This window comes from Leucopleurus acutus, assembly GCF_964270905.1.
Source record: "Leucopleurus acutus genome assembly, chromosome: 1".
NCBI lineage: Eukaryota > Metazoa > Chordata > Mammalia > Artiodactyla > Delphinidae > Leucopleurus > Leucopleurus acutus.
The window spans coordinates 10,042,536-10,057,881 of NC_139142.1; the positions used below are offsets into that span (position 1 = coordinate 10,042,536).

At 36.6% G+C, this 15,346-nt stretch overlaps 1 protein-coding gene across 2 annotated transcripts in view; it reads right to left on the reverse strand.

Moving 5' to 3' along the window:
• The window catches only part of PPP4R4 (protein phosphatase 4 regulatory subunit 4), a gene marked incomplete at both ends in the record, with an annotated part of 120,649 nt that overhangs the window by 38,936 nt on the left and 66,367 nt on the right, over positions 1 to 15,346 (reverse strand). Inside the window, 6 exons of one of the 2 annotated variants that reach the window (XM_082835375.1) lie at positions 714 to 836; positions 3,420 to 3,541; positions 9,364 to 9,471; positions 10,306 to 10,412; positions 12,946 to 13,019; positions 13,532 to 13,679. In XM_082835375.1, coding sequence (XP_082691501.1) covers positions 714 to 836; positions 3,420 to 3,541; positions 9,364 to 9,471; positions 10,306 to 10,412; positions 12,946 to 13,019; positions 13,532 to 13,679 — 682 coding nt within the window. Of the gene's footprint in view, positions 1 to 713; positions 837 to 3,419; positions 3,542 to 9,363; positions 9,472 to 10,305; positions 10,413 to 12,945; positions 13,020 to 13,531; positions 13,702 to 15,346 lie in introns of both variants that reach the window. The other variant, XM_082835374.1, reaches the window with a different exon arrangement.

Consider the following 15,346-nt stretch of genomic DNA (forward strand, 5'->3'; position numbering starts at 1 on the left):
TATTCTACAAAAAGTTAATAAGAGTATACTTACTATGCACAATAGTTAATATACCTGAGCTTCTATTATCATATACCAACTAATATATAAAGATAAAATATTCAGAAATTTAAAAGGCTATGCCTACTTCACTCTGTCATTGTTTTTTTTTTTTAATAGTTTATTTTATTTATTTATTTATTTTTGGCTGCATTGGGTCTTCATTGCTGTGCGTGGGCTTTCTCTAGCAGCGGTGAGCAGGGGCTACTCTTCACTGTGGTGCACAGGCTTCTCATTGCAGTGTCTTCTCTTGTTGCGGAGCAGGGACTCTAGGTGTGTGGGCTTCAGTAGTTGTGGCACACGGGTTCAGTAGCTGTGGCTCGCGGGCTCTAGAGCACAGATTCAGTAGTTGTGGCACATGGGCTTAGTTGCTCCGTGGCATGTGAGATCTTCCCGGACCAGGGCTCGAACCTGTGTCGCCTGCGTTAGTAGGCAGATTCCTAACCACTGCGTCACCAGGGAAGCCCCTGCGATTGTTCTTTCATATAGGTTCTACGAGTGAAAAAGTCATTTCTAACTGTGTTCTAAATTATGCTATCAAAATTCTAAGATCTCTTAAGATTTTACACACTTAAAGGGTAGGCTTTACAACTGAAGAGCTAAAGTTTAGTGGCTAAGGTAAAAGAAAAGGGAAAAATTATCTATAATCTTGACATTCTTAGGACATAGCATACCATACAGTCCATGGCATAGTTTTCCTAAATGGAAAGATAAGGAAATAAGAATTGATTCATCTGCTTTGAAAGATTTTTCACAAAACGATTTCACTAAGGGAAGTATAGTTTGACTTCTGTCATCTGAAAAACAAGAATAAAACATAGTTTAGATCCAGTTGCCCACACTGCACATGTAGAAATTAATGCATATACACAAATTCCAGAAAGAAAAATTACTATGTGAGTCTCAGAGTAACAGAAAATATCTGAAAACAATGATGATGGAGGGATGACATAAAGAATAGGTGAGAGATAAGTGGGAAACATCAAAAACTTTTACGCCAGGCTAAGGGGTTTGGACTTGACACCACAGGCCATAGGGAATAAACTATAGAGTGACTACAAATTAAAAAGCTAAGATGACTGAGGTTTTGAGTCTGAATAACTACAAGAATGCTAATACTACTAGTATAAATAGATGAGTAGCAGGAATTCTCTTCTGCATACATCTCACACCATGCTGCATTTTGTCATTTCATTTTTGATTGAAAGTAAGTTAGCTTATATTACATTCTGTATAATGAATTTCTTCGCTTTTCCTTCCTATACAACTCTTTTTTAAAAAGTGAATTCATTCTTTGAGTATGCCTGCTTAGGTCATAAGTTTCTGATATCAACAATATTTAAGTTTTGATTCCAAATGCTCCCTGAATTTCCCACAGTTCTCTTAAACTTTCAGAAATAAATCACTACTTTAAGGGTCTGACAATACTAAGTAAAACCCTGTAACAGGTTTATTGGTATTATTATTATTACTGTTATTATTATCAACACATTTCAGTACCATATCCATTGTTTTTACTAAATAACATTCATTCGACATTTATTGAATTTCTCAGACAACAAGCATTAACAGAAGTAGAAAGATGAATAAAAAGTTCTCTGAACTTGAGAAACTCAGACCAGCAAAGAAGTCAAACACAAAAAATATCATAAGACAATGTGATCACTATTTTAATAGTTAGTATAAGGCAGGAGTCTGCAAACTATTTTTGCAAATATTCTAGGCTTTGTAGTTTATCTGTCCCAAGTATTCAACTCTGTCACTTTGGAACAAAACAGCTACAGACAATACATAAACAAATGGGAGTGGCTGTGTTCTGATAAGCTCTATTTACAAAAACTGGTGGCAGCAGGATTTGTCCTAGAGGCCATAGTTTGCTAACCCCTGGTATAAAGGATTTAGAAGATGTCAGAGAAGACACTGTTTTGAACTGGGCACTGAAAAGAAACAGCTGGCTAGGAGAAAAATAGAGGGAAGGGTGAAAAAAAAGAACATGAAAAGGCTAGAGGTTGAAAGAATTTGGTATGCCAAGATAACCGGCAAATGCGGCTGGAGCACCAGATGCCAGAGGAGTGGGAAAGAACGGGAAGAAATTAAGCCATGAACACAGGTTAGGACAGATCTGTGATAACCGAGTGAGGGGCAGGAAAAGCCCCAGATCAGAGATGATGCCCATGTTTCTAGTTTGGATGCCTAAGGGTGCCCCATTATTAGGACAAAGAGATTCATTTGTTCACTTATCAGATACTGCTGTTGCTACTCCTCTGGTTCATCCAATGGCCTAAATTATTATTCTGTAACATCCATACATCATAATTGTCCACATTGCAATAATCTTTAAAAGGGTCTCCTAGTTCAGTTAAAATATTATTAATCCAAAGTAATCCTACAGGGGCTTCCCTGGTGGCACAGTGATTAAGAATCTGCCTGCCAATGCAGGGGACACGGGTTTGGCCCCTGGTCCGGGAAGATCCCACATGCTGCGGAGCAACTAAGCCCATGCGCCACACTACTGAGCCTGTGCTCTAGAGCCCGTGAGCCACAACTACTAAGCCCGTGCACCACAACTACTGAGCCCGTGCTCCACAACAAGAGAAGCCACCGTAATGAGAAGCCTGCACACCACAACAAAGAGTAGCCCCCCTGCACTCTGCAACTAGAGAAAGCCCATACACAGCAATGAAGACCCAATGCAGCCAAAAGTAAAATAAGTAAAATAAATAAATTTAAAAACAAAGGAATCCTACAATTACACAGTAGTGTTTTGCACCTGAGTACTTGACATTTGCCCTTCCAAATTTCACCCTGACAAAATAGTTAATTTGCACTGAACTAATGTCTAACATTGGTTAAGAATCTAGTCACACACTCAGTAGAGCAACTAATTTAATTGTCTTTGTGATTTTATTTGCACAACACTAAGAAACACCTCCTTACCCATTCCCACCCAAATATCCCATCCCAGATTTCTCCTCCTGTGGCCACGAAATTTCCAGCATTAACATATTAAGCAGAGGAAGCTAATTTAGATATTGCTTTAGTCAAGATCTGTCGTAGGGTCAATTAGTTGAGCAAGTTAAAAACTAATCACCAACCCAAATTCTTAGCCCTACATACTAGTCAGTTAAATGTTGATGAAAGGAAAGAGAAGGGTAGGAAATATTCAACAACACCAGGTGCCAGGAGGGGAAAAGTGGCAGCAGAGAAGGCACCAAAAGAGAAAGGACCATAACTGAGAGAGAAGAAGGGAAGTCTAACGTTTATCATGAAAGTTAACATAAGAAACTCCATCCTGCAGCTACCTTTACTCCTTACTAGTGATACAAAACACGGAAAAACAATGCTTTCAGAAGCAAAGATGTGTCCACATGAAGATTTACCTGTATCAAATATGTCGAGCAGATTAACCAAAGTTTCAAAAGCTGCAAGCCGCACACTGCTGCCTTCATCCCTAGAAAGTTCTATTAATTCAGGGAGCACCACACTTTTTGTAAGTTCTGTCCTGCACAATAAGCAATAGAAGAAAATAAATCAAACCAATACATTTTTATCAAGAACTTACTAAGACCAAGTCACTGAGCTAAGTGTTACAGAAAATAGGAAAAATCGTAAGGATATGGCTCCTGCTGTCTGGAAGCTCGCAGTCTGGCTGGGAAAGCATGATAGTATGAATACGAGAAACATTGATAGCAATTTGCATATTTACTTAAGCAACTTATGGTAGTTGCTCAATATACTCGTTAAGTGAATGTATTGTTCTGACAACTAACATGGTTGAACAATAAGACTGAATAAATGTTTATTAGCCACTTGTACTTCTTCTTTATGAAGTATATGTTCATTTTCTTTGCCCACTTGCCATATTATAAAAGTTGAGGGGAAATAAGGCATTATGGGGGACTTACATGTATGATACAAATATTTTCCCTTTTTCATTAGTTCCTCTTAGCAAACTGGATTATAGGTAATTTTTTTCAGGAAGTGGGTGTAGATTGCATATTGCCTAAACTAATATATCTATAAGAATATCTTTCTCTTCCCTCACATGTAAATTCTGCCCCAGCCAGACATATATGGAATAGAAGTCTAAGGATCTAAGGATCTAAAGATCCTGATATCTGTATAAGTCCAGTTTTATCAGTCTAGATGCTAGTAACTACAACCTAACCCTTTCATGATGTCAAAAGGGGGTAAAATACAGGGTCAGGAATAACAAGATGAACGAAATAAGCAAGCTTGCCCAGAGAGCCATCCAGGAATTCTGGGGTCTGGCTGTGTGATACAAATCTACCCCGCTGCTGGCTATGATTTGGAGTCATCTGATGGTAGCTGTCTGCTTCAGCTTAAATACTGATGATGATTCTGAGTTCTATGGTCAGCCAGGACAGCAAAATCAATTCGAGGAACCCTCTCTTTTGTGCCTTCTCCACTGACCTGTTCTAAGGAGACTGGGTCTGAAGAAACACTGGGGACCTACGCATCTCCAGCTCTCTTTTCACAAGACAAGTTGCCTCTAGAGTTCTGGCTTGGCCCTTCCCTACATGCTCCCCCTTCATCAACAGACTTCCAATCTGACAAAAGACAAAAATAAGGGCAGAGGACAAGAACCAACCATCAATCCCATTATATCTGAATTTTACAACCTGCGTCTGACAAAGGCCATCATGGGTCTGCTTTTTGTCACTATATGTTAGTTTGTATTTGACATACTGTATATATCCTTTTGTGTCTGATTTATTTCTCTTAACATACTGATTTTGAGATTCATCCATGATATAATATCACATGTATCAGTGCTTCATTCCTTTTTATTGCTGAATAGTATTCCATTGTACGGACATGCCACATTTTATTTTTCCATTCACCTGTGGATAGACATTTGGATTGTTCCAGTTTTAGGTAAAACAAATAAAGCTGCTATAAACTTGTGTATATAAAACAATTCTTGTTGTTGACATGTATTTACACTTCTCTTGGGTAAACACTTTATAGTACAATAGCTGGGTCATATGGAAGATATACGTTTAACTGTTAAGTAAATGCCAATCAGTTTTCCAAAGTGGGTTCCACCATTTTACACTTCCACCAGCAGTGTATTAGAGTTCCAGCTGTTCCAAATCCTCATCAATATTTGATTCTGACAGGCTTTTTACACTACACATTCTAGTCAGTGTGTAGTAGTATCTCACTGTGGTTTTAACTTGCATTCCATTTATGACTAATGATGTTGAATACATTTTCATGTGCTTTTTCATCATGTGTTATATCTTCCTTTATGACATATCTGTTCAAACATACTAATCATTTCTTAACTGGATTGTTTGTAAGAGTTCTGTATAGGGCTTCCCGGGTGGCGCAGTGGTTGAGAGTCCGCCTGCCGATGCAGGGGACACGGGTTCATGCCCCGGTCCAGGAAGATCCCACATGCCACGGAGCGGCTGGGCCCGTGAGCATGGCCGCTGGGCCTGCGCGTCCGGAGCCTGTGCTCCGCAACGGGAGAGGCCACAACAGTGAGAGGCCCACGTACCGCAAAAAAAAAAAAAAAAAAAAAAGAGTTCTGTATCATCGAGTCGTAAGAGTTCTTTATATATTCTGGATAAAAGTTTGATATATGTATTGTGAGTATCAGTAGTTTTCCATTCTGGACTTGACTCGTTTTAAAGAGTAAACAGATTTTTTTAATATAAAGTCTAATTATCACATTTTTCTTTCATAGTTCATGACTTTTATCTAAACAATCCTTGCCTACCCCAAAGCCGCAGAGATTTTCTCCTATACTTTCTTCAAGAAGTTTATAGTTTCTTTTTTAATTTATTAATTAATTTATTTTTGGCTGTGTTGGGTCTTCGTTGCTACACTCGGGCTTTCTCTAGTTGCAGCAAGCGGGGGCTACTCTTCGTTGCAGTGTGCAGGCTTCTCATTGTGGTGGCTTCTCTTTGTTGTGGAGCACGGGCTCTAGGCGTGCAGGCTTCAGTAGTTTGGGCACGCAGGCTCAGTAGTTGTGGCTCGGGGGCTCTAGGGCGCAGGCTCAGTAGTTGTGGCGCACGGGCTTCGTTGCTCCACAGCATGTGGCATCTTCCCAGACCAGGGCTCGAACCTGTGTCCCCTGCATTGGCAGGCGGATTCTTAACCACTGTGCCACCAGGGAAGTCCCAAGTTTATAGTTTTAGCTTTTATATTTAGGTTTATTATAGATTTCAAGTTAGTCGTTGTGTATGGTGAGAGGTGAGAATCGATGTTCAATTTTTTTCTCTTATGAATATCCAGTTATCCCAGTATCATGTTTTGAAAAGACTTTCCTTTCCTCATTAAATTGCTTTGACAATCTATTGAAAAATCAATCCACCATATTCTGTTTCTGGATTCTCTCTTCTCTTCCACTGATACATGTCTATCCTTTTACCAACATTACATTCTTTTGATTACTGTAGTTTTATTATGTCTTGAAAACAGGTAATGCACAGTCTTTGTCATTTTTTTTTTTTTAGACTGCTTTGGCTCTTCTAGGTCACTTGCATTTTCATATAAATTTTAGAATCAGCTTCTACAAAACAGCACAATTTTGGTCGAGACTGCATTGAATTGCTAGATCAACTTGGGGAGAATTGACATTTTAACAATATTAACAATATTGAGTCTTCCAATTCATGAATATGGTATATATCTGTTTTTAAAAATTTCTCTCAACATTGTTTTATGGTTTTTCAGTGTAGAGTATAGAGTTTTCAGTGTAGGTCTTGTACATTTTTTGTTAAAATAAATAAGTGGAATTTTAAAATTTCATTTAAAAATTTCATTCAAAGTTTCAAATTTAAATTTTCATTTTCTAACTATCTTTTGCTAGTATACAAAAACACAATTGATTTTTGTATGTTAACCTTGTATCCTGAAACATCCTTAAATCCATTTACTAGTTCTAATAGCTGCTTTGTAAATTACTGAAGATTTTCTGTGTAAACAACGATGTCATCTACAAATAGAAAACATTTTACTTCTTCCTTTCAGATCTTTAGACCTTTTAGGTTTTTGTCTTCTTGCCTTATTTCAATGGCTAGAACCTCCAGTAGACTGAATAAAAGTGATGAAAACTATCCTTGCCAGCTGTTACCATAGGGGGACAGCATTCAATATCTACCATTAAGTATGATGTTAGCTATAGGTTTTTCTTTCATACATGCCCTTTATCAGATTAAGGAAGTTTCCTTCATCCCTAGCTTCCTGAGAGTTTTTAATCATGAATGGATGCTGAATTTTGCCACATATTGTAATGGGAGGATTTTCAGGTTATCTTGTTTAGTATATCACCATAATTAGAAGTCTGGTCAACTTTTTCAAAAGTATGTTCTTTCTTTCCGATCTTAGTGCTGTATGTTCTTCCCCTCTAATACTGAAGGATCATTTTGTAGATCCCAAGTCTGTTTTTCTTTTCTCTTTAGTCATCCCTGTACAAGGAGAAGTCTATTCAGCACACTTGTTTTCTTGTAATGACTGTGTATGACCTCTTCATAATACTATTCACTATTAATCTGACAGACTAAGAATTGTCCTCTTTGATCCTAAACTGGTGCACAATCCATGGTGGCTTTCCAGTGTTTTGCAGCTTTTCTTTCATATGGATATGCTAGCTTGAGAAGAATCTCTTCATTTTGCTTCCTGATCATCTTACTAATAAATAATTGTGCTCAATTCTGGTTAAACTTAAATGGTCAGTAAATCTTCCCTTGCTAGCCACAGCAAACACAAAATTACAAACCCAATTCTGTTCTGTTCTTGGGCCTCTTCCCAGCACATCTCAATCCCAAATGCCTTAGGAACATTAACTCCCAGAGCAGTAGTATCAAACCGGTGCCAATCTCTGAAGTTTTCTCTTCCTAATTCCCTTCACCTATCTCAGGGCCTCATCTAGCCTTGACTATAAGAAAATTGCTCTTGGTAACCATCAGATCTTAACAATATTCCTAATTTTCAATGCTGAAAGAAAAAAGCCTGTGTACCTCTCTTTAGTTTTATGTATTTTTCAAAGGGAGAATAAAGAATATGAATCAGGTCTTAGTAATTTTCAGCCAGCATAACACAAAAGTCCTATAATTATGTCTTTAATAATATGTAAGAACTCAAAATTAAATAAATATTATACAACCAAGCATTCTAACTTAACAAGTGCATTCTAACTTAACAAGCTAGGTAGATTCTTTCTAGTTTTACCTTTATAAATTAATCCTTAAGCAATAAACATATATTAATTTTCAGAAGACCCATATCCACTGTGTCAAAATTTCAGTGACAAAAAAAACAAAACAGAATACAAAAAGACAACAGCATATTCTCCTAATAGGTTCTGATCTTGGTTAGGGCACAGATCTGGGCAAGACTGAATTAATTATGGTCCACAATGATCCAGAGTCAGCCTAGCCTTAGAAGACCTAACAGAAGGAAGGAAGCTGGTTCTGAGATCAAGGTTAAGGAACTGATTACTCTGTTGAAATGTTAAGCTTCCACACAACACTTAAATCCTACTCAGCAAGGGTGGATGCAGGACAGAGGACACTACTCTACCCTCAATCTGTATGACATTCTAAAGTCTTTCTAAAGCCTTCAATATTGGCCCAGAATTTTTTTTAATTAGCAATGTTAATGGCAACAACCTGATTGTCCTTGCTTGTGAAACAAAGAACCAGGAGAAATCACTGCAATTTCTAGTGAAACTGAGAGGTTCCAAAGTTTTTTTGTACCAATTTAGGATACTTGAAAAAAAAAAACTGTTTCCCAAGATGGTTTTTAGATAAATTCCCTTTAAAATCATACTTATACCTCGACATGAGAGTAGTTTTTACAGGTGAAGAGAAGAGACTGCCCTATCCCTCTCCTTCCTGAGCTTCACACACTCAGAAGACAAGGAGACCTACAAAGCAGACACTGGAAGGGCAGAGCCGCACAGGAGACAGACTTCCACTGAGTAATTTCATCTGAAATGACCCAGTAACACAGCTGCCAGCTAAATGATACGGTACAGCTATAGTCTGAGCATGGTGTATTATATTCAAAACACGGACAATTTTCCCTTCCTGGATCTAGGGGTTTGGAGTGATAAGTAAGTAACTAAGGTAAAAAGGAAAGAAATTAACATTAACCCACCATACTAAACATCTTCACTTTTATCTCTTTTAACATAAACACATCAGAAAGTACTTACTATGATCATTTTTAAAGATCATATAAAGTTTAGCCCTTTAAAAGCATGCTTTCGTGGAATACAGAACAGGATACACATGTCTGACAATCCAGAAATAAAACTGTGACAAAAGGAATTGAAAGTATACTTACCCAATGCCCTGAGCTATATTTTCTAATTGCCGACACATACAAGATCGAACTTCGTACTCTACATCTTGACAGAGTGATTTTACCAAGGGAAGAATTTCTCTTTTAATGCTTGGAGAGAGAGGAAAGAAACATGCAAATGGGTGAGTATTTTAGAATAATTAATATTTTCAAAAAATTATCCTCAAAATCTTAGCTTAATAATAACAAACATACCTTAATAAAGAACTTTATCATTTACAATGTATATTTACATGTTATTACATTTGGATGTTAACAGCTACTTTTAAATTATGTATATGACTGAGTCTCTTTAAATAATGGTTAATTTGTAATTGGCAGCTAAAACATCTCAGCTACGATAAAAGGCTACAGGCAAGTGGACTGATTCTAGCAACCCTCAACCAAAATATTCGTCAATTTTATATCTTACTCTTGTGTCATAATTACACAACATTCCATTCTTTCCACTTGGTATTTATCATCTGGGCAGAGTGTAGCATATAAATTGTAAACATTCTCTATAAAACCTCAAAGTAAGATAAATTATTCAAGATAATGAATTCATAGCAATGATGGAAAAAAGCTGATGGAAAAAAGCTGATGGAAAAAAGCAGAAATCTATCTCTATGTCAATGTTCACCAATTTTTGAAGTCTGTAAGATAATTTTATTTTATCCTCAAAACTACACAAGGTATGTGACAGAGATGACTAAGATGGGCAATAGAAAAAAAGTTACCCTTATTGATTCTGAAAGGCCATATCAAGAAGAAATGCCTCTGAATAAGTAGACTCCCGAGAATTCTATATTCTGTAAATTTAAATCAGCTAAACTGTAAACAGTATGGAATAATACAAATCTAATATAATTATTAATAATATAGTCATTATACATTTTAAATCAATTTAATAAAGTAGACAAAAAATTATATACAAATACTCACGCAAGGGCATCAAATTTGTTGGTCAATTTTCCTAAAATTTTACAACTAACTAAACGAGACTGGACTGTTTGGGAAAGTTGTGCCTTGGAAACAAGTGGATTCAAAATCTAAAGAGAAAAGATTCAGAGAACAAATTCACAAAATTTTATATATTCTTGACACTAATGTCAGCTATTTTCTTCAAAGACTATTTTAATGTTCTAAACGTTTTTATAGAATCGCAATTACATTTTGAGGTGCATGTTTGTTCATCACCTGGATCTCATTTTATTTGCCTTCTTGGATTATTAAGGCAAAGATGATGATAAATTATGCAATCAAAAACAATTAGGCACCGGGCTTCCCTGGTGGCGCAGTGGTTGAGAGTCCGCCTGCTGAGGCAGGGGACATGGGTTCGTGCCCTGGTCCGGGAAGACCCAACATGCCGCAGAGCGGCTGGGCCCGTGAGCCATGGCCGCTGAGCCTGCGCGTCCGGAGCCTGTGCTCCGCAATGGGAGAGGCCACAACAGTGAGAGGCCCGCGTACCGCAAAAAAAAAAAAAAACACAAACCAATTAGGCACCAAAAAAATTGAATTAAAGCTTATGGTGAATTCTCTAATGATCTGTTTGTGCATATAGTTGTGAAATATACATTTTTCAAAAGAAAAAAAGCAAGTTAATTATTAGATACCCTGAAATTTGTTCCATATAGATTAATTTTTACATTTGTCCTGAAGCAAGCAAAACATTATAACTTCAAAAAGATTCTATTAAGGTAATTCTGTCATTTGAATACAACAGCCCAACTCTGATACTGTATTGTGTATGTCCTGGGCACTCGAACTCAACAGCACGACAGACTGCAAAGAATTATGAAGATCGGTCCCTGATTCTGGTCCCAGCTATTTAATTTGTCTAAGTAATCTTGCTATTTCTCATCCCAAGGTTTCTCATCTACTTAGAATGGAGATCAGAATACTAGGTGGTACTACGATCCCCCCAAGTTCTAACTATAACTTTAATCAAAGGGTCAACTTTTTTCCTCTCAACAAAGTAGCCAGAATTACTGAATGCATAATGATAAATATAATTTAAAAGTCAAAGATCTGAAATAAAAGGCATATTTAAAAATCTTAAAAATCACGTTAAATAATATGCGACATTCTAGAGTAAAAACTGCATGCTACCATGCACCACTAATCAAAAAGTATAAATATGTCAACATTACGTTCAATTTTTTTTTAAATTTATTTATTTATTTTTTTTTTTGCGGTATGCGGGCCTCTCACTGTTGTAGCCTCTCCCGTTGCAGAGCACAGGTTCCGGACACGCAGGCTCAGTGGCCATGGCTCACGGGCCCAGCCGCTCCTTGGCATGTGGGATCTTCCCGGACCGGGGCACGAACCCGTGTCCCCTGCATCGGCAGGCGGACTCTCAACCACTGCGCCACCAGGGAAGCCCTTATGTTCAATATTTAAATATGTGTAATCATCTAGATGTTTGGCATCAAGTATACAAACATCCTTATAACTGGGTAGATCTTCCCATTTTCAAGCAAGTGTTTTGGCACTGAGCTAGGGCCATAATCTGTACGAGGGTAAAGAAGGGGCAACGACACTTAATGAAATCCACAGAGGACATTTTATTGACTGATAACTCTTTTTCAACAGGACATATTTGAAAGGAAATTCATATAGAAATAAGGTTCAAAGAATGAAAAATCATTTGTTTAAAGAATAAATTTCCTAATTTTCCTGTTCTCTCATCTGAATTTGCTAAAACTTTTAAAGAAGGGTCTGTTGAACAATATTGAACATTAAAAAGCAAACAACAAATTGGTAACATTATTTACAACAAATATAACAAAGGATTGGCAACCCTGACAGATAAACAGCACATAAAAACAGTGATCAAAGGATATGATCAGACAATTCCAAGAGAACAGAGGTGAAATATAATAATATATGAGAAAATATTCAACAGCATAATAATCAAAAAATGTCCAATGAAAATGTAATTCCATATCTGGCCCAACAAATTTAACTGGAATGCTATTGCTGATGAAAGCCCAGGGAAACAGGCATTTTCTCATATTACTTAGTCAAGAGCCTTAAGAATATTAATGCCCTCTAACCTAGTAATTCGACTTTTTTGGAAGTTACAGTTAAGGAAATTATCTGAAAAACAGGAAAAGATCCACAGAGATGTTCATTATTGCCTTATTTTGATAATAAAACACTGAAAACAGGCCTAAATGTTTAATAAGTAAGTAAAATATTTGTAGCTACTACCAAATGAGAAATATGAGAAAATAATAAGGAAAATAAAGCTAAGTGAAAAACAACCATATATAAATTCAATATGATCACTAACACAGCAAATAGCACCATATACAGGGGAAAAAATGAAAATGAAATGAAAATACATTTCTGAAATGAAAATACATCAGAATGTTAGAAGTAGCTAAGTACAGAACCATGATTTTTCTTCCTTCTATATTTTGTACTACCCAAATTTTCTGTAATGAATATGTGCTGCTTTCAGAGTAGGAGATAACTTTATTCTTTTTTGAAATACCGTTTCTATCAAAAACGAAAACAACAAAAACCTTAGAGTGACTTAAGTACTAGAATTTACAAAAAAAAAAAAAAAAGTATTACCTCATGCCTTAGGGTTTCTTTGGGCAATACTTCTATCACAGACAGAAGAGTTTCCAGCCATGCGTTGCTGACACCTGATTGACAAAGATAAAACATGCCAACTTAACTATCTCACTTACAAATTCAGTTTCAACTCAGCCACTAATATTTACAATAGTATTTAATAGTAAAATGGCAATAATTATTTTTATTACTATTATGAGAAGTTTCTCTATTTTTCTGTCTTAGCCAATATCTGGAAAACATTTATATCTTTAAAAATAATACTGAGGGGCTATCTTTAACCCAAAGTGTGCATTTTTCTTGTACTACAATACTATAACATAGATGTTGTAAAAGAAACAAATCTAAGAAAAAAGTATAAATCATAAGATGAACTAATGGGTCTTCAGGCTTCAAGGGCACTGAATTGTGCAGTTTTTGTACAAAAATAGTCATCGCTATTTTTAGTCACACCACTGATCATCTCTTAGGCAGCATAGTCTCATTCAGTTATGGTCATCGGCCTAACACAATTCAAATAACATCACAGCCACATACAAGAAACTATAAGTACATATACGATTAAGCACGTCAGGCCCCTGACCTGCGTCCCTGTGCTCCAGATGCAGTAGAATGACTTGGAGGAAGGAGTGGGCATATGTATGAATCGACACTGATTCTTCCTGTAGAATGGTCAAAAATGATACCGCAGCCGTTAACTGCATTTCCACTCCTGCAACACGCAGGACCTCCTGTATAATCAGAAAGAGTGTGCTATTATATAGATGAGAAATCAGAAATTATAATTTTTTAAAAATCCAAGCTCATAGAAACCAAACATAGTCATATTGCACAAAATAACTATATATGACCTTTAAGGATATGTACTTCCTTTTATTACTTTAAGAAAACTGTATTAATCTGCTCCTGATTGTTTATTAGGCCACATAACGTTTATATCTATTGGGTTGGCCAAAAAGTTCGTTCAGGGCTTTCTGTAACAGCATATGTGTATATATATTCAATATATATAATTTTTTTTTGGCCATGCCACGTGGCATGTGGGATCTTAGTTACCCAACCAGGAATGGAACCGGCACCGCCTGCGTGGAAGTGCAGAGTTTAACAACTGAACCACCAGGGAAGTCCCTGGACCACATAAAGTTTAAACGTCTCAGGAATTTATGAAATAACACTCCATTGCTTTATTGCATAAAAATTATAAAAAGTACATAAACATTTAGATAACAGAATAGTCATTTTTAACAGATCTCAATTTCTATTTTGCTCTTCGTATTGTACAGTTTTCCATTCCCACCTACAATAATGTCAAAGCTCAATCACATGTGTTTTTATTACTTGTATTTCTGCTTCAAAAAATAAATATTATGCATTCCACTATAAAAAAGGAATGCACTTAAGATTGTGCAAATGTATTTTCCCCTTTAAACAAGTGACAAGAACACAAATTACTACGAAGTAAACTGTATTTTTAAAAAGGAATTTTTTTAAATATAAGAATGTTTTTAAAAATTAATTATATTCATAGCCATCTCCACTCACCTTTTAAAGTCAAAGCCTACATTAGAATAGTTAAACACATCAAAGAGTCAAAAAAAACCCCTATCTTTCATATAAACCTCACCAAAGATATCACCTATACTTCTCCAGAAGACTGTGTGGGAGTGCATAATGCAAAGGCAGCTAAAAGTCTTACTTTGTTTAATCAATTGTGGCAACTACTGGAATTTCCCTTGTATGCCTATTTTATAACTAATAGAGTAAAGTTGGTAGAACAAGGTGGAACTTGCAACCATAAAACAAAGTTTCATGTCTGTGATCTTAGGAAAATTGGTCTTTCTGTATTATTTCCTAATATATAAAATGTAAATTATGGCTTCATCTTCTTAGAGATTTAATTGAAATCATTGAAATAGCACTTCTATGGCTTACCAACTTGTGCAAACTGAGCATTTACATAATGACCATTGTACATCCAACTGTCTCTTCTCCACTACCCTTGGAGATCTGGTGGGAATCTCATCATCTGAACTGACCTCTCCCCAAAACTGGCTCTTCCTCCCACCTTCTGCTAAACAATCAATGACAACTCTGCCCTCCCAGCTTTCCACCCAGAAACTTCGGGGTCATCCTTAACTCCTCTCAGTCCCTCGCTTACCGTAATCAAATGACCAGTCCATCCTGATCCAAAATCTGACCACCTATCACCTCCACGGCTACCACTCTGATCCAAGCCACCATCATCTCCCGCCTGAATTACTCCAATAACCTGCTAACTAGTCCCTGATTCTATCATTGCCCCTCTACTACTTATTCTCTACAGCAGCCAGAGAGATTCTTTTTAAAAAGTCAGATCATGTCACTTTTCTGCTCAAAACTCTCCAGTGGCTTTCCAATG